The following is a 19,208-nucleotide window of genomic DNA, read 5'->3' as shown; positions in this document are numbered from 1 at the left end:
ACCTGTCCCATACCACATTACCAACAGAAGCCATCTAGTCTCCTGGGCATCAGAAAGCATCAAGACTGTGCTTAACTGCTCCTCTTCTTCATTCTCCCTTTTTTCCCAGGGATCCACCTTAAATTTGCTACATAGTTCAGTAAATATCAGTAGATAAGGGGACTAATTCACCATTTTGAGTTAAATAAACCACTACTTAAACACCCTTTAGTGAGGCATGAAGAGAAGAGCATAAAATGGTTCCTTGTTTTTTAATTTGTTGAAATAAAACAATAATTCATCACAAAATGTGTTAATGTTTCCATTTCTGTTTTATTGTAGGTCCTTTATCAACTGAGCTGTATGGCAAGAAATGGCAATATGTACTTGATTGCAAACATGGGGGAAAGACAAGCCTGTGAGCTTAGTGACCCTCAGTGTCCAGCAGATGGAAGATATCAATTTAACACAAATGTGGTTTTTGATGCTGAAGGCACTCTCATAGCCAAATACCAGAAATGGAAACTTTTCAGAATAGAAATTTATTATAACAAACCTAAGACAGTGCAGCATGTCATCTTTAATACGCCTTTTGCTGGAAAATTTGGCATCTTTACTTGCTTTGATATATTGTTCTATGAGCCAGCAGTAAGTTTAATTGAGCATTATGGTGTAAAACAAATTGTATTTCCCACAGCCTGGATGAACAAGTTGCCACTCTTATCTGCAATAGAGTTTCATCAAGCATTTGCCTCTGCATTCGGTATCAACCTTCTAGCAGCCAATCAGCATCATCCTGAATACAATATGACAGGAAGTGGCATCTACACTCCTTTAGGTTTCCCCTATTACTACAACGCGAAGAGCAGTGAAGGAAAACTTCTTGTGGCCAAGGTCCCTATAATTACATCCATTAAAGATCACAGCCCAGAACACTCTAAGTCTCAGGGGACATCAGCTTTTCTTCAGAGGAACAGTCATAATGAACTTTCTGTCCTTCAGCAGCAGAAGGTGGGAGTAAAGCTGGAACAAACTGACCCATTGAAACATCCTACACTGTCCCACATGGATAATCCTGGAGATACCTTTCATGCTTCAATGATGTCTGATAATTATACATTTATTCCTTTGACAGGTGTGCAAGGTAACCATCAAGTCTGTTCCAACAACCTCTGTTGCCATGTAGCCTATGAACATGCTAACACACCCAGTAATCTATATGCTTTAGGAGCCTATGATGGGCATCACAGAGTAAATGGCAGTCGCTACCTGCAAGTGTGTGCCTTGGTGAAGTGTGCGGGCTCTAAATATGACACCTGTGGACAAGGTGTTACAAATGCTACCGATATCATAGACTTTAAGTTGTGGGGGAATTTCAGCACACGCTATATTTTTCCAGAAATATTGGCTAGTGAAATGAAACTTTATCGTGCAGATAGCAGAGGGTGGGATAACAATGATTTTTATATGACGAAGAAGGGGATGTCAGCAGGTCTTGTGACTGCAGCACTCTATGGAAGATGGTACGAGAAAGATAACTTATCTAAATAATAAAAACATAAGACTCCAGATGCTGGAAATCTGCAATAAAAACTCCCTTTCTTCGAAACACTTTCTGTTTTATTTCTTTTTCTTCTTGAGTTTTCTCCTTGATCACAGATCCTTGGTGATTATTCCCACCTCCATGGTAAAGTGCCGTGATTTTTTTACTATGGATAGGGTAAGGAAGCAGCTCCTGAACGTATCTCAGACAGTATGAGGATTAATGTTAATCTAATCCAAACACTAGTGTCGAAGCTAACTGGCCCCCCACAAAACAAATCAGTTTTATCAAATGCCGATTGTTCCTGATTGGGATATGTCTTAAATAAAACAGCATGTTTGCAAATAATTTGTAGATAGTTTATAATTATAATGCCCTAACATTTTTCAATGGGATCCAGAGTTTTGACCAGTTCTTTCCATCAGGAAATGGGACATTCAAAATAAGTACACACTGGCAATAATTCTTTTTCTATTGAAGACTCCAGTTGAAGACTTAAGACCGTAGCCCTCTGTCACATGAATCATCTTAGATGGCACCACTAACACTTGGGATGCCCCCACCTTAAGACAGAAGATAGGGTAGGAAAATCATACCACCAAATGAGAATTTTAAAAATCCAATGAAAGTTTTGGGGAACTAGGTGATGGTATGAAACTATGTGAGGGGATGTGTTTAAACCCCTGTAAAAGGACAGAATGGTATAGTGAGCAGGTGTATACCCAATAGTATACATGGTTCAGCTATCATAGTAAGTGAAAAAGATTAGTGATGGCTCAGAGTTGGATGATATCACCCCGATCTCCATCACAAGACATTGGCTGGAATTTTACAGCCCCCTGGCAGTGGGGACAGGGCTGTAAAATGTGGCAAGCCATTCTAAACTCCATTGACTTCGGCAGCACCGTAAAATCCAATTGGCATAAAATTCTGCCCCGCGCTTCTAATTTAAATCTGGCTGATGCGAGAGTTAATCAAATGATTTTGGGAAAGGGCCAGCACAACATTGGCAGAATCTGAATTCAAACTGACATATTATTTTAAGACAGAATTCCCAAGATGTCCAGAACATTCCAGTGAAAGTCAGGAAAATGCAGATGAGACTAGTAAATTGATAACTTCCCTTGGAGACAATTGTATCCTTTCTGTGGAAATGTTCAAGGTAACTGTATTTGATGATAGTCTAGCCACAACCCGAGAAATCAAACTCTTGCAGGAGGAAAGAAATTAAGATCTCAAACAGATACATTCCCTAATCTGACAGGATTACCTGATTAGCAATAACTATCCACAGGGGGGAGACAGGTTAAGAAAGAGCCAGAGAATCTTTTAGTCTCTGTTTCATCTGTTGCTTGAAGCATATGCACTTGTGTGGTAATGTCTTCGAATTGGTAACTCTTCTTGTGGTATTTTGGTGATGGGATGTTCTCAGGATACATATAAATTATTAGGATAAGCGTTTAAGTAGGAATCTGTTGAATACTGCTAATTCATGTAAACAGGTAGATATCGCTGTAGAAGGTGAGTTAAATAATTACACGAGTATGTGACTTAGATAAACTACCTCTGTCAGTATGCTTGGTCAAATTAGTGAGATGTGTTAACCAGCCCCAAAAACATTATTCCACTTTGATCCAGAACAGTCATGAAATGCAAAGCGCATTCCCTGAAGTAGGGGTGATTCTTTCTGATGAGACATTGGAATATCACGATCCATCTGTGGACATAAATTATTTCACAGTGATGGCCTGATTGATCATTCTTGTTAATTGACATGGCATGACAAAATTGAAAGAGGAGGTAGAAACTATTGTTAAAAATGTGGCAGTGGACTATACGAGATTGAATTGCAGAAGTGCCTTACTGAATTTTTAAAAATCACATAGGCACTTCATGAGGTACTGTAAAGAAAAGAAGGGATACCAAGTAGCACTTAAGGTTTGCGTGACAATTGTGCTTAATGTGTTGTGCAATTGCTGAATAATGGGGAACTTGGTAAAGTAGTTGCCGATGACAATGAAGTCAGTGCTATGGACATGAAGAGGTCGGATGCAATTTTGGACCAAGGATGGGTAGGAACTTCATGTGGAATCTGTGGTTCTTAGTGCTGATTTGGCATATGCTCATGACATGCCTCACACCTCTTGACGATGACTTCAATGTCATTGTTCATACCCAGCCAATAGACTCGCTGTTGCGGGTCTTCTCATCCAATCTATGCACCTGTGTGAGTGATAAAGTTGTTGAACAATATCAGATCACAAAGATTCTGGTATGATGACCTGCCTGCCTTTAACAATGACTCTCTGGGAGATGCCTAGCTCATTCCAATAAGGCTAAAATGGTCTCACTATTTGTGGATATGCTGAATTGAATCAGGCCATCCTTCAGTGATGGTTTTCCAAAGTTTCTGGTGTGTGGAATCTTTCACTGTTTCTTCTTTAAGCTGCTGGCATTTGTGTTGCATAAAATGTATTGGATCAGTTGATGGACTTGCATTCTCCTACAAGTGTAATATTGCAGCTCCCTTGAAACTGCCAACATTCTGGATATTTCGGTGTGAGGTTATGAAATGAGGTGATAGGAGTAGTTTTTGAGGTTGATCTGCCTGGTGATGTCTGACTAATTCCATGGATTGTCACAAGTGCAAGGTCACGGCACACCAGTGGACCTGTGATTGCCAGGCCATTAGACTCCATGATGCAGACCATCTGCTACACCCAAACCGGTTGATTGTACTTGCACTCCAGGACCATGGAACCTGCACATGGAATTCGTGAACTGCTATACGCTGAAAGTATCACAGTAGTCAACTTCACCATGGCCCACCATGTCTGTGTATTTTAGAATTTGCAGGTGTAGCATGTTGGCAATTGTCCCTGCATCAATCTTGGCCAATAATGAATAGTTGCCTTCTTTCTTAGGGCAGATAATTCAAATATTGACAAACACTTCAGATAGTGTGATGGCATCTATGTTTTCCACAAGATTGACGGTGTGAATTATCTGTTCATTGCTCTTTGTCTCATTGTGTACTTCATCATCATTTTCTGGTTTGTCAACCACCTCATGTATAAGTTTCTGATGGGATACTGGTGTTAATGTTGAATTTGTGTTTCAATAAAATGCATGCTTTAAATTGGTAATTATGCACAGCTGTCCCCAATTGAGAAAGGATTAGGGAATCATTACAGGAGTATATAAACCAGTTCACTCTGAGTCTCTGGGAGGAACTGGGAGAATCTGTGACTTTACTTTGCTGTCTTGGAAATAAACCTGTTTTGAGGTACAGGCTAGCTTTAGACTCATACTTCCTCAACACACAAGTATTGAAATTAAAACTATGCTGCTTTCTTGAAACTGTTGCAATATGCCTTTAAGTGATTGCAACATGACATGACTAGAAAGGAAGTGTGTCATGTGATCCAGTTTTAGTTTTGCTATTATCAGAGCACAGCATATACAGCTCTGCTTCTGGTGTCTCCATGTTTTATATCAATGTATATCTGTTCACATGTGCCTAGTTTTCATCAATGAGCCCACAATGTATGAGTGATTGAACGTGATATGGTGTGTAGCAGTCGTTCCTTCTAAACAACATGATGTTTGGCCTGGCAGAAGATTAAGTACAAGCGCAACATGGTGAACACTCTTAGATCATGCTACATGGCATGAGCCAACCCTTGACATTTTGGTTAGACTGCAATGAAGCCGCAATGTCAGGAAGTTTTGAAATTGCAGTGTGGTGACTGCAGAGAAAATCTTTGAAGACACAGTGCCATAGCGCCTTACCTTCACAGCCTGGTTGAGCACTGATTCAGTGAGACATCTGCCTTCATTTTTGCCTGCCACAAAATGTCAATGCCTACCCACGTACTTGATGTGGCGCTGGGGCCCACCCCAGACCAGATGCCTGTCAGTCAGCCCGTGAAGAGCCTTCCATCCCCCCGCCCTCCCCTCCCCCATGCTGTAGCAGGGCCCTGCCATATCTGCCTCGCGGGCCAGCCCTTGTACAAGCCTGATCTAGCTGGTTACTTTTGAGAAAATAAAACATTGTTTAAGTGGAAGAACAAACAAGCAAAATGCCTGAAATCAAATGGGAATATTTAATTTCTGTTTTAAAGATATTATGAAAAGATGTTATTGGACTATAACGTTTCTCCAGGATTCCTGTAAGAGATACAATGGCAATTAATGGGATGCCCCACTTAGAATAAGAGAAAGAGTTAGGGAGAAAAAGGACACAACACCAAATGGGAGTTGGACTAGCCTTGGGGGTAGTTCAAATGGAATATATAGATCTGGTATTGATATACTTTCTAGTGAAAGGAAAGTGCAGATGAGAGGAGTAAGGTGACAGTTTTCTCTTAGAGATATTTGTGTCTTTGCCTCTGAAACTTTTAAGAGAACTGAATTTGATAATCTGGCCACCACCTGAGACATTGGGATAGTGCAGGGGGAGATAAGCAAAGATATTGAGACAGAGAACCCCTTTGATTGTTTGAGAAGATTACCAGAAAGTCAGCAAGTCAGCAAGAATGGTAAAGACAGTAACTCCCAGATGCAGAAGTTGATTGGTAAAATACGCAGCATGATCCCCATGGACCTGATAATCCTTCCACAAATGCAAAACAAGGATTTGTGGGAGAGGGCAGAGCGATTAGCACCAAGCATGATGAAGGAAGGCTGGCTGAATAGAAAATTTGGTAAAAAGAAAATCACTAGAGACTGCATCCAACAGATAGGGAAATGTGTGAAGATGACGCATGTGAAATTCCAACAAAGGATTAAAGAAAGATTTTGGGCACCGGTGCAAGTGTGCAGAAGTAATTTGTAACTTGTGAAGTAACTGACATGCAAGAGTACATGATGCAGCTACACCGAAGTCCCAAACTTGCTCAGCTATTTCACAAACAACGTAACATGAAATGGTTAATATGGCCTGAAGTGTAAGAAATGATCAAGGCACTGACACATATTTCATACAGAAACTGACTTTAAGGCAAATAATTTTATTCCTTCTGAAGAATTATCCACAAAATGGATACAGGTTAAAGGAGAGCTGGAGAATCTTTCAAGTCCATGTATAATCCATTGCTTTAATTTTATATTCCTATGTGCTAAGAGCCCAGGAATTAGCATCTCTTCTGCAAAAGAATAAAGCCGGGATTTTCCAACCTTGCTGTGGCGGGACCCTCTGCGGGAAATGTGGCACGCCATCCTAAAGGTCATTGACTTTCGGCAGAACCGGAAAATCCTGTTGGCCAGTGGACCTGGAAAATCCCACCCTAAGGATATTTCCCTCTCAAAGGGGAAATGTAAGATCTGCAGGTTGGGAGTGCCAAACTAAGTAATCAGATAATTCTAGTAGCTTTAGTATGTTATCAACAATATGTATCCAAAAAACTAGAAAAACAGCATGTAGTTTAGAAATAACTATGTTATCTAAAAATTAGTTGTGAGAAGTCAATAACGATATTTCCTTCTCAAAGGGAGCAACTGGCAGAAATTGGGGTCTTTAATAAGCAGATATTTTCTATATTTTATGGAATTAGCTAAGCAGCATTGATTCTTTCTCTGGAAAGAGGAATTCTAAAAACCTTGACCTCTAAACAGTCTTAGTTAAGGCATTTTTAAATGATCAAGGCATTGACACATATTTCATGTTGACATTCCTAAGGTGTTAGGATGGTGTCTTGTGCATTGTCTTATCTGTGCAATTGTTTAGAAAGGGCCAGGATATGACCCTCAGGATGATGTAAACTAAAAGACTGACCTCGAGCAGGATGGTGAACTGGGAAGGTGGTAACCACCCTGCTCCTGCTTGGCTCCTGTATCCAGTGCTCAGAAGGGTTTGGATAGGTGATTGACACTGGGTAAGCTACCGTCCCCCAGAAAAAGGATGTATTAACAAGTGCTCAGGCACAGGGGCCATGTTCTTGTGGGGTCCTGGTGAGGTCTTGGTAAGGTCTCATGGTGAGGTTGACTTGCCTGTCAGCAGCTGCCTTCCTCAGAATGGACAAGGAGGAGGAGGAAGATGAGATCAACGTGTCGACCAGTTGTCTGCCGTCTGGGATCAGTAAACTGCTCTTAACTGTCAAAGACTATATAATTTCTCTGTCTAATTATTGGTGCATCAAATCTAAACTGTTGCTTCTTAATAAATTTATTAAACAATCTTAAAATTACTTATAACTAGTCGACTGCCTATTTAGGTATCTATGGCCCCTGAATCCCAGAATCTTACAGTTTTTTTACTTGACTGTCCTTCACTCACTATCAATCTGGCCTACACCTTGGTCACTCAACTTTCCCAACTGAACTAACCCACTACTGGTCCCCATATGCGCTATCCTACTCACCACGAGGGAACCTCCTGCTTACTAGCTCTTTACTTGAGCACTATTCTGGCACTGTGTCTTCAAAGCTTTTCTCTGCAGTCACCACACTGCAGTTTCAACACTCTCACAGAATCACACAGTGCAGAAGAGGCCCTTTGGACCATTGAGTCTGCACTGACACATGAGAAACACCTGACCTACCTACCTAATCCCATTTACCAGCACTTGGCCCATAGCCTTGAATGTTATGATGTGCCAAATGCTCATCCAGGTACTTTTTAAAGGATGTGAGGCAACCTGCCTCCACCACCCTCCCAGGCAGTGCATTCCAGACTGTCACCACCCTCTGGGTAAAAAAGTTTTTCCCCACATCCCCCTAAACCTCCTGCCCCTCACCTTGAACTTGTGTCCCCTTGTGACTGACCCTTCAACTAAGGGGAACAGCTGCTCCCTATCCACCCTGTCCATGCCTCTCATAATCTTGTACACCTTGATCAGGTCGCTCCTCAGTCTTCTCTGCTCCAATGAAAACAACACAAGTCTCTCCGTCGCTGTGGTTGTGTTGCAGTCTGACCAAACCGTCAAGGGTTGTCTCGTGCCATGTAGTATCATCAAAGAGTGTTCACCATGTCGCACCTGTACTTAATCTTTCTGCCAGGCTGAGCATCATGTCATTTAGAAGGGATTATTACTGCACACCATATCTTGTTCAATCACTCATAAGGGATTGGGCACCATCAACATGTAGACGACATGGGGACGAGGCACCTTGACCTCCCTGCAGGTGCACCAACTCTAGGGGAATGTTCTAGGTCAGATGATGGCATAATGGTATTGTTGCTAGACTAGTAATCCAAAGACCTCTGGGGAGAGGGTTCGAATTCTGCTGCGGCAGATGGTGGAATTTGAATTCAATAAAAATCTGGAATTAAAAGTCCAATGATGACTGTGAAACCATTATCGATTGTTGTAAAAACCCCACTGGTTCACTAAGGAAATCTGTCGTCCTTACCTGGTCCGGCCTACATGTGACTCCAGACCCACAGTAATGTGGTTGACTCTTAAATGCCCTCTGAAATGGCCTAGCAAGCCATTCAATTGTCCAAAGACACAAAAAAGGAATGAAACTGGATAGACTACCCAGCATTGTCCTAGGCACTGGAAATGACAACAACTATCGCAACTCTGTCAACCCTGGAAAGTCCTCTTTACTAACATCTGGGGGGCTTGTGCCAAAAGTGGGAGACCTGTCTAAAAGACTAGTCAAGCAACAGCCTGACATAGTCATCCTCACAGAATCATACTTTACAGATAATGTTCTCAGACTCCACCATCACCATCCCTGGGTATGTCCTGTTCCAACAGAGCTGGCAGCACAGTGATATACAATCAGGAGGGAGTTGCCCTGGGAGTCCTCAACATTGACTCCGGACCCCATGAAGTCTCATAGCATCAGGTCAAACATGGGCAAGGAAACCTCCTGCTGATTACCATGTACCACCCTTCCTCAGCTGACGAATCAGTGCTTCTCCATGTTGAGCATCACTTGGCGGAAGCACTGAGGGTGACAAGGGCACAGAATGTTCTCTGGGTGGGGGGCTTCAATGTCCATCACCAAAAGTGGCTCGGTAGCACCACTGCTGGTCGAGGCCTAAATGACATAGCTGCTGGACTGGGTCTGTGGCAGGGGTTGAGGAACCAACAAGAGGGAAAAACATACTTGACTTCATCTTCACCAACCTGCCTGTCACAGATGCATCTGTCCATGACAGTATTGGTAGGAGTGGCAGCTGCACAGTCATTGTGGAGACGAAGTCCCACCTTCACATTGAGGATACCCTCATTGTGTTGTGTGGCACTACCATCATGCTGAAGGGGATAGATTTTGAACAGATCTAGCAACACAAGACTGGGCATCCATGGGGCACTGTGGGCCATCAGCAGCAGCAGAATTGTACTCAAACACAATCTGTAACTTCATGGCCCAACATATCCCCCACTCTACCAATACCATCAAGTCAGGGGATCAACCCTGGTTCAATGAAGATAGCAGGAGCAGCACTAGGCATACCTAAAAATGAGGTGTAAACCTGGTGAAGAAACTGGACTACTTGTGTGTTAAACAGCATAAGCAGCAAATGATAGACAGAGCTAAGTGGTTCCACAACCAACGGATCAGATCTAAGCTCTGCAGTCCTTCCACATCCAGTCATAAATGTTGCTGGACAATTAAACAACTCACTAGAGGAGGTGGCGCCACAAATATCCCCATCCTCAATGATGGTGGAGCCCAGCACAGCGGTGCAAAAGATAAGGCTGAAGAATTTGCAACAAAATCTTCAGCCAGAAGTGCTGAGTGGATGATCCACCTTGGCCTCCTCCAGAGATCACCAGCATCACAGATGCCAGGCATCAGTCAATTCTATTCCCTCCACATGATATCAAGAAATGGCTGAGGGCACTGGATACTGCAAAGGCTATGAGCCCTGACAATATTCCAGCAATAGTACTGAAGACTTGTGCTCCCTAACCAAGCTATTCCAGTACAGCTACAACACTGGCATCTACCCAGCTATGTGGAAAATTGCCCAGGTATGTCCTGTACACAAAAAGAATGACAAATCCAACCCAGCTAATTACTGCCCCATCAATCTATTCTCCATCATCAGTAAAGTAATAGAGGAGGTCATCAACAATGTTAGCAAGGAGCAATTGCTTAGCAATAACCTGCTCATTGATATCCAGTTTGGATTCTGCCAGGGCCACTCAGCTCCTTACCTCATTACAGCCTTGGTTTAAACATGAAAAAAAGAGCTGAACTCCTGAGGTGAGGTAAGGGTGACTGCCCTTGATATCAAGGCAGCATTTGACCGAGTGTGGCATCAAGGAGCCCTAGCAAAACTGGAGTCAATGGGAATGAGGGGAAAACTCTCCACTGGCTGGAGTCATACCTAGCACAAAGGAAGATGGTTGTGGTTGTTGGAAATCAATCATCTCATCTCCAGGGCTTCACTGTAGGAGTTCCTCAGGGTAGTGTCCTAGGCCCAGCCATCTTCAGCTGCTTCATCAATGACCTTTCTTCCACCATAAGGTCAGAAGTGGGGATGTTCACTGATGATTGCACAATGTTCAGCACCATTCATGACTTCTCAGATACTGAAGCAGTCCATATCCAAATGCAGCAAGACCTGGACAATATCAAGGCTTGGGCTGGCAGGAGGCAAGTAACATTTGCGCCAAACAAGTGTCAGGTAATGACTATCTCCAACAAAAGAGAATCCAACCATCGTGCCTTGATGTTCAATGGCATTACCATCACTGAATCCCCTACTATCAACATCCTGGCGGTTACCATTGACCAGAACCTGAACTGGGCTAACCATATAAATACTGTGGCTACAAAAGCAGGTCTGAGGCTAGGAATCCTGTGACAAGTAGCTCACCTCCTGACTCCATGAAGCCTGTCCCCCATCTACAAGGCACAAGTCATGAATGTGATGGAATACTCCCCACTTTCCTGGATGAGTGCAGCTCCTACAACACTGAAGAAGCTGGACACCATCCAAGACAAAGCAGCCCGTTTGATTGGCACCACATACACAAACATTCACTCCCTCCTCCACCGACGCAGAGTAGCAGCAGTGTGTACCATCTACAAGGTGCACTGCAGGAATTCACCAAAGATCCTTAGACAGCACCTTCATAACCCACAACCACTCCCACCTAGAAGGACAAGGGCAGGGGATAGATGAGAACGCCTGGAAATTTCCCTCCAAGTCACTCACCATCCTGACTTGGAAATATATTGCTGTCCCTTCACTGTCGCTGGGTTCAAATCCTGGAACTCCCTTCCTAACAGCACTGTGGGTGTACCTACACCACATGGACAGCAGCAGTTCATGAATGCAGCTCACCACCACCTTTTCAAGGGCAACTAGGGGTAGGCAATAAATGCTGGCCAGCCAGTGAAGCCCACGTCCGGGGCACCCTAAGGGAGGGTAAGCATCAGCTGGACATACCGGGGGCCTCCACTCAGGGCACTTCAAGGGTGCTTTCTGTGACCACATCCATTCCAACTTCTCAGGCGGCCGCTGGCGTTTCTGCTGGAGAGTCTTATCAGGCCCTCCAGGCCTCGAGCCCCCACAGGACATTTGCCAAGGGCATCATTGACATCAGGGCATAGCAGTCAACAGGCGGCCTCCACCTCTGCTGTGGATGTCGGGGCTGCACCCAGGCGTAGCGGTAGAGTTAGGAAAGTTAAGTCAAATTGATGTCGTTTTTGGGTCATGGGTGTGTTACACATGTGAATACATTGCACTTCTGTTAATAAGTTTGATGCTATGTGGAAGTTCTTGTCAACGGAAGGCATTGTGATTTTGTAATTTGGAATCCTCTTATTTTGAGGTTTAGCCTCCTTCCATTCAATGATAGTGTCCCACCGTGAGATTCACATTTGTGATGTCAACCTTAGTTGAACTAGTCTCCGCACCCTTGTGTGATGTCAGGGAGATGTGTTTAAATCTTTATTTGAAATGTGTGATGTAAGCGTTTCTAACCCTTCTTCCTCAAAGAACACCATTGAGCAAGGGCAGCTCATCAGCATTGATTATCTACCAGCATTTGTCTCTTCATTGGTAGTGGCAGAAGAAAAGACATGCACGGGAGGAGGAGATCCCGAAGGATGTCCACATCTCAGTCACAGCAGTGTTTGCATCATTAGATGACGGCGAAGGCTTCAAGTGTACTCTCACATCACTCTTGTTCCTAAGTGGACTCTCAGTTCCCAGAGTGAGCTCACTCACAGGGCCCCATGGACCAAAGCAAAGATCATGGCCTGGTGATTCATGAAGTGCAAGTGTGAATGCAGCGCTTGTGGTTTATAAACATTAGGGGCTGCTGCCGTGGAGCCTGTATAGCCACATGGGTGCAGTGTATTGCAGCCTGCGCTCTTGGGAAGGCTGAGATGGCGTTGAAGCCAGTGAATCTCGTAGCCTGACTACCTTTGTTCAGAGCAAACCTGACATAATGTCGGTCCTTCCTGTAAAGGGCATCTATGACCTCCTTTATGCATCAATGTGTTGCGGACTGAGAGATGCTGCACAGGTCACCTGTTGATCCTTCAAAAGAACCAGAGGCCAAGAAATTGCCATCACCTTCAAAGCCACTGGCAGGAGATACCCTCCAACTCCACGCGGTGTTAGGTCTTCACGAAGAATGTGGCATATGTGATGTACCAGAGCTCAGGACAAGCTCAGACATGTATGGCATCGCCTCTCTCTCATTTGTAAATAGGAGACTCTTGGACGATAAACCCTAGGTCTGGCAAGTCGCCCTCATTACCTGGGGTCTCTCCTCCTGACCCTGCTGTTCATGCTGTGGTTCCGCTTGACCATGACCCTCCTGTGTATGGAGCCGCCTCTCCCTCCTTTGCCTCCTCCATTGCATTAGGACACTGACATAGGCAGCATTGAGCCCTGGATCCATATGTGCTTTTGCCTTCTCTCTGAACAGAAACATTGAAGACATTAATGATTCAAGGGGCAAGAAAGTGAAGCTCAGAAAGTGACAAATTTGGAAACTGCCCATAGTTTTTCCTGACTTACTTGCATGGTGGCTGATGCTGCCTTGTGGCTGAGACATTAGCACACACATCGGGGCGACCAAAATGGCATCACAGATGTGACATCTTGAGCCTTGTGAGGGATGCTAAAGTTTCAGTGAGATGAGTGACCAATCTAGCTCTGTGCTCCAATCTCCGGTGGCATATTAATGACCAATCAGTTGCTTATGGTCATTGAGTGGATGCCCTTTGGCCCGTTAGGAGTGTCAAATCTGGTGAATACGAGACAGGCCTTCATTGATGGAAGGTCATATATGATGCATCTGTGCCTCCTTCAATATTGCCTGCATTCCCAAATTCTACATCCCTATGTGTTATTCTTCCGATGCAATGACTGTGATGTGAAGCCACTGAGTTCTGAGTAGCCCTTTAATAGTGTGAATGAAACCACTGGCTTTCAGTGGCTTCCATCGCAAGGAGGTCTCCCTCCTTTCTTTCTAAGCATACTTGTGTGGCAATAAGAGGTTAGAGGGCGACCCCAGAAAGACTCCCCCTGGTGTTCATCCTTCCTCCTCATGCCATTCCACAGCCTTCCTTCCCTGTTGCCCCCCTCTTGTTCATCCTTCCCTCTCACTGATATTCCATAGCCATCCCTCCCCCTTGTCCCCCTCATGTTCATCAACTCCACCACCTCCACAAAGCCCACCCCCAGTTGAAGTGCTAATTTCTGAAAGTGGAGGCCTGCATGAGTACCACAGCATAGTGGTGTTCCTCAGGACAATCTAGGCAAAGAGCAGGAGCAGTCCCACCCTATAGCCCAGCAGAGTGGGGTTCAGTGCAACAAGACCAGCGCAGAGCTATGTCAAGTAGCGATGTATTTTCCACTCACCTCGAAGTTACTGGCAAACTGAAGCCCGGCTTGTGGCAACATTCCGGCGAGCAGCTGTTTTAATGAGCATTCATGAGATGTTAATGAATGCAAGTGGCGTTCATGCCACTAGTCGGTGGGATAACTGGCCCACCGTAAGCCCACCATCAGGAGAATTGTAGGCTGTTTTTAACAACAGCGGATTTGCAACTTTTTGCCTGCCACTGGGTTCTCCACCTGCCACAAAACCTGCTACGGGTAGGATAGGAAAATTCTGCCTCCAAAATGAATTTGTTTATATACTTTTGCAATGACTCCCTAATCCTTCCCCAACTGGGGACAGCCTTGCTTAATTACCAACTTAAAGAATGTATTCTATTGCAGCACAATTTCACCATTAGTAAACACCACCACCTTCTCAAGAGCAATTAGGGATGGGCAATAAATGCTGGCATAGTCAGCGACAGCCTCATCCCAAGAATGAAGATTAAAAAAAAGTCTCACTGTGCTCTCTCTCCCAGGCCCACTCCTTTATAACTATCTCCAGTCTCACTCTGCTCTCCCAATTGTGGGTCTTATACCATCACCGCTCTGATCTAAATAATGGTGAGAGAGGCAGGATCTCAACATGAAAGTCGGCAGGGTTGGCACTGTGGGCTACTAGCCAGTTAAAGGGTGGGGGTGGAGGGGTGTTCGGTCGTCTCTTGCAGACCTCCTGGCAATCAGAAGCCCCTACCCACCATTTTGCCTCCCCACGTTCAGCGCCTCCTATCCCACCCCACATCCCTGTTAGATCCAACATGCCGCCCACACATCATCCCCAGCCCCTGCACCACTCACAGCAGCCCCCAGCCCCCTGCCCCTAACCCCATCTCAGTTTAGCCCGAGCAATTTCCTGGATGTACCTGAAGTCCAAGTCCATCACTGAATGCTACCTCCTTGGCCTACATGCAATACTACCAGTGGTCACCGCTCCTGCTGGCATTGCCGTTATGCAGCACTTCTGGCCTCTGATTGGTAGACTGAAGTCCTGTCTCGCTAATTAACTTGCCATTACCTGAAAAATTAAAGCGGGGCATGGCAGCTAGGTTGAGGTGGACACAGCCCCGACATCGACACTGGTGTGCTGGGAGCCCGCCCTCAACCTTTAATCCGGCTACTGAAGATTAAGAGGATAATGGCAAATCCTAATGAAAAACATGCTAAGTGGTTCTTGAGTTTCAAGAAAGAAGGTTTCTTGTGGGGAAAAAATAAATTGAATGTTGACAAAAGCTGTCAGGCCAACAACACTGCTATTTAAATTTGGGATAATTTTGAAATAATACAATTTCAGGCATGTTTATTTTTGAGAAATAAAAGGCCATCCAAAATAAGAACAAACAAACAAAATGTGTTAATAACTGGAACCATGTGGGAATATTTGATTTCTATTTTAAGCAAATGAGAACATTGTATTTGACAGTAATGTTGCTCCAGGGCTCATAAATGTGTTGGAATGGTAACTAATGGGATGTCCCATTTAGAATAAAAGAAAGAGACAGAAAAATCAAACCATTAAATGGAAATTGGAAAATTGGAATAACTCACTTTGGATGCATTTCAAAGAAATGTATCAATCTGGTATCCATATGCATTCTACTTAAAGTCAGGAAAGTGTAGATGAGACTAGTAAATTGGTAACTATCTCTTGGTGATGTTTGAGACCTTGCCCATGAACTTTTTAAGAGAACTACATTTGATGGTTTGGCAGCTACTTGAGACATCAAGAGCACACAGTGGGAAACAAACAAAAATCTTATGACAAACACCCCATCAATCTTTTAATAAGATCACTTGAAAGTCCAAGAATGACTTGTATCAGTTTATGCGTGTGTGGCATCATATTGGGATACGGGCGTAAGTTGTGATGAAATCCACTGTTTTCAAGATCAACAGGGAAATGTGTGGGAGCTATTGTCTTCACTAATTTTGGCTCCAAAGTCTGCACTTTTGAGATAGTGTCCAACTGAAGGAGAAACAAAAAGTTCAGTTTTCTGGAAAAGGGAGGTTGTAACTTTGGATGTGACATCAGGCTTCTGGCAAACAGTATGGGCAGCAGGGAGGTAACTTAAACAGCACTAATTTCTCCCCTCAACACCTGCCCATAAACAGAAAGGTGTTTTAATATGTTTCCCACTTTATAACTGGTGGCATATTTCGTAACCCCTCTGTTATTGAGTGATTCAATTTTCCATAAATAACCTCACAGCAAACTTGAGATAGGACGAACTCAAAAGGCAGGAGGAGGGTTTGCAACATTGTCTCCATATTCAGACCATAAAGAGAGGGCTAGAGGAAAGACGGATTTACAGTACAGGGACAACAGGAAAAATAAATATTGGTTCATGTGGGTTTCACAGTCCAGAATCAAATTCCAATGGGTTGAAAACCGATGCTGTATAATTCACTTTTCCAAGGTGTTGACTTCACAAGGTGAGATAGGCATGCAGAGATGACTCAGTCTTGTAGGTGATGGTACAGAATTTCCAACTGAAGCAGCAGAGATGGGGCCAGGTGTTCAAATTGGCAGAGGTTCTTTCTGTGCGTGGCTGCTAGTCAGATGTGAAAGGGCTGACTAAGCTCTTAAGCTCAGCAAGGCAATATTACTTGTTCACCAAGCCAGAGGCCTATATCATATGACCCCCACCTCTCCACCTGGTATTCAACAAAGCATGTATATCCCTCATCTGGAATCTGGCTGGGTCTCAAAGGCTGCTAAACATCCCAGCCATTAAGAGTTGAAAGGAATGCTTGAGGGGCCTTTTGTCTTAATAGACCCTCTATCTCCTGTGGGCCAGCTGCTTTATCGGATGCAAATGGCCTGTGTATAGTTCTCTTTAAATTTGGGTTATGCAGTCCCTGGGTGATCGTCAGTGGCTGTTCAGAGATAACAAGATGTGAGTTTCCTCAAAACTTCAAAGTGGCTGCTTTTGCTCTGGGGTCATAGTCAGACATAGGCTCAGCCATTTTAAAGATCTTGTTCAGCCAAGGTCCAGTTTCAAATTTAGAAGTAGCAATAAGCATATATGGTAAAAAGGTACATTGTGAGGCCTTGGTCCATCATGCAAATCAGATTGTAACCTCAGGTTGCTAAGAAAAAACAAACACCACAAAGCTCTTGAAGGTCAAATTTCAGCAGGAGATCAAAGCAGACAGGCTGTGTGGAGCAGTGTGTGGGACAGCTGAAAGGACAGAAGCCTGAAGATTGTCATGATCTGAGCTAAGGAGTTTCTACAGAAGTGTGCCCTTTTGCTGTTGACCATATCCATGGGACTCAGATGAGAGAGAGAAAAAGAGTGAAAAGTGGAGACAGAAAGAAAGAAAAAGTGAGAGGATAGAGGGATTTATTTGCTTACAAACGATCTTTTTGCTTATTTTACTGGCTTGTTTTCTTATTGCCTGCACACAATTTTAAATGTGAAGATGCTTGATGATGGTTTAGAGTGCTGAGACAGTAGGGTTTTTTAAAGAGGTATTAATAGTTGATGGTTGACCTCATTCTTGGGACTGCTGAAGTAATCTCTCACTGTTTTTGATGAGCTGCAAACCAAAGCAGCAGACTAGAAAACCACAGGGCACAAAAAAGTATGAAAACAGGATGCCCTTGTTCAAGCTACTGCTGCTGTTGCTGCTTGTAGCTACTCCTGCCAGGAGATCTCCTGTCATGATATGTCATGCACATCTGTCTTGCACAATCCTCACACATCCACTGTAGCTTGTCTGCAACCACTCTGTGACATCCATCATCCAACTACACCTAGGTCGACCCCCCCCTTTCTGCTGCCTTCCACCTTGCCCTCTAGAAGAGATCCCTGTAGCTTTTCAGCTCTATCTAAATGGTGGAAGTAAGGTAACTTTCTTTTCTGGATGTCACTTTTTAGAGTTCTTTATGTTCTTGCAATTTCAAGCATCTCTTCATTGGTCTCGTGGTCTGTATAAGGAATTTTTAGCATTTGTCTTGGCATCCATATTTCAAAGGCCTCTATTTTCTTCCACAGATCTTTACTTATTATCCAGGTTTCTGAAACATACAGGAAAGTGGATAGAATGTAGCATCTTATGAGTGTTTTCCTTGTTAAAAGCTTGAGTGTTTTTGTTGTTAACACATCCTTCATCTTCACAAAATTTCAGAAGAAGGGGTTGCCCATTTAAGACAGATGAGAAAAAAAAATCAAGGTTAGCATCCAAATGACATCAGATCTCCTTCTCCACCATTGAACCCTCCAAGGCCTCTGTATAGTCAGATATATTGTCCAATATCCAGACTTGGGTAAGCTGCAACTTCCTCCAACTGAACATTGTCTTCAACTCACACCATAAATTGTTTCTCTGTCACAAATTCCATCTCTTTCTCCAACAATTCTTTCAGGCTTAATCTGACTTTTTGCAAACTTGGCATCCTATTTGAGCTTCTTACCCCATTTACTCTCCATCAATCTCTGTAACACCACCTGCCTCTGTCCCTTCCTCAGCCCAACTGTTGCTGAAACTTTCATCTCTCCCTATGTCACCTCTAGTTTCATGTACTAAAATTTCTTCCTAGGTGACCTCTCATTCTCTATAAAGTGGAGCTGATCCAAAACTCTTTTGTCCTGTTATGGTCCTTGACCAGACCCGCAAGTTTTTGGGAAGATCTGGTTGGGGACCAATAGCATTTTGTTTAAAGTAGACAACCTTTGAGATTCAAGACACTTGCTCATGGAATGAAGCCACATATGATTCCATGAAAAAAATAAACATTACAAAGTCAGGAAGATAAAACAATTTGCAATATCTATCTAGTACTTTAATATTCATGATTACTGTGAGGTATATGTAAATTAACAGGCAAACAGTGGTCAAGCACACCACATTGCATAATAAATAGCAAATGAGACC

At 43.6% G+C, this 19,208-nt stretch overlaps 1 protein-coding gene and 1 pseudogene across 2 annotated transcripts in view; both read left to right on the top strand.

Moving 5' to 3' along the window:
* LOC121276365 (biotinidase-like) overlaps positions 1-1,590 on the top strand; it is a 31,912-nt gene extending 30,322 nt beyond the window's left edge. For both annotated transcript variants that reach the window (XM_041184685.1, XM_041184684.1), the window contains one exon: positions 322-1,590. In XM_041184685.1, the coding sequence (XP_041040619.1) occupies positions 322-1,530 (1,209 nt within the window). In that variant the 3' untranslated portion in view covers positions 1,531-1,590. The remainder of the gene's footprint in view (positions 1-321) is intronic.
* Positions 1,591-6,728: 5,138 nt separating this feature from the next.
* Positions 6,729-19,208, top strand: part of LOC121276023 — a 46,847-nt pseudogene continuing 34,367 nt past the window's right edge.

This window comes from Carcharodon carcharias, chromosome 3 (assembly GCF_017639515.1).
Source record: "Carcharodon carcharias isolate sCarCar2 chromosome 3, sCarCar2.pri, whole genome shotgun sequence".
Lineage (NCBI taxonomy): Eukaryota > Metazoa > Chordata > Chondrichthyes > Lamniformes > Lamnidae > Carcharodon > Carcharodon carcharias.
The sequence above is the reverse complement of the archived record's forward strand: the minus strand, read 5'-3'. Positions and strand labels throughout refer to the sequence as shown.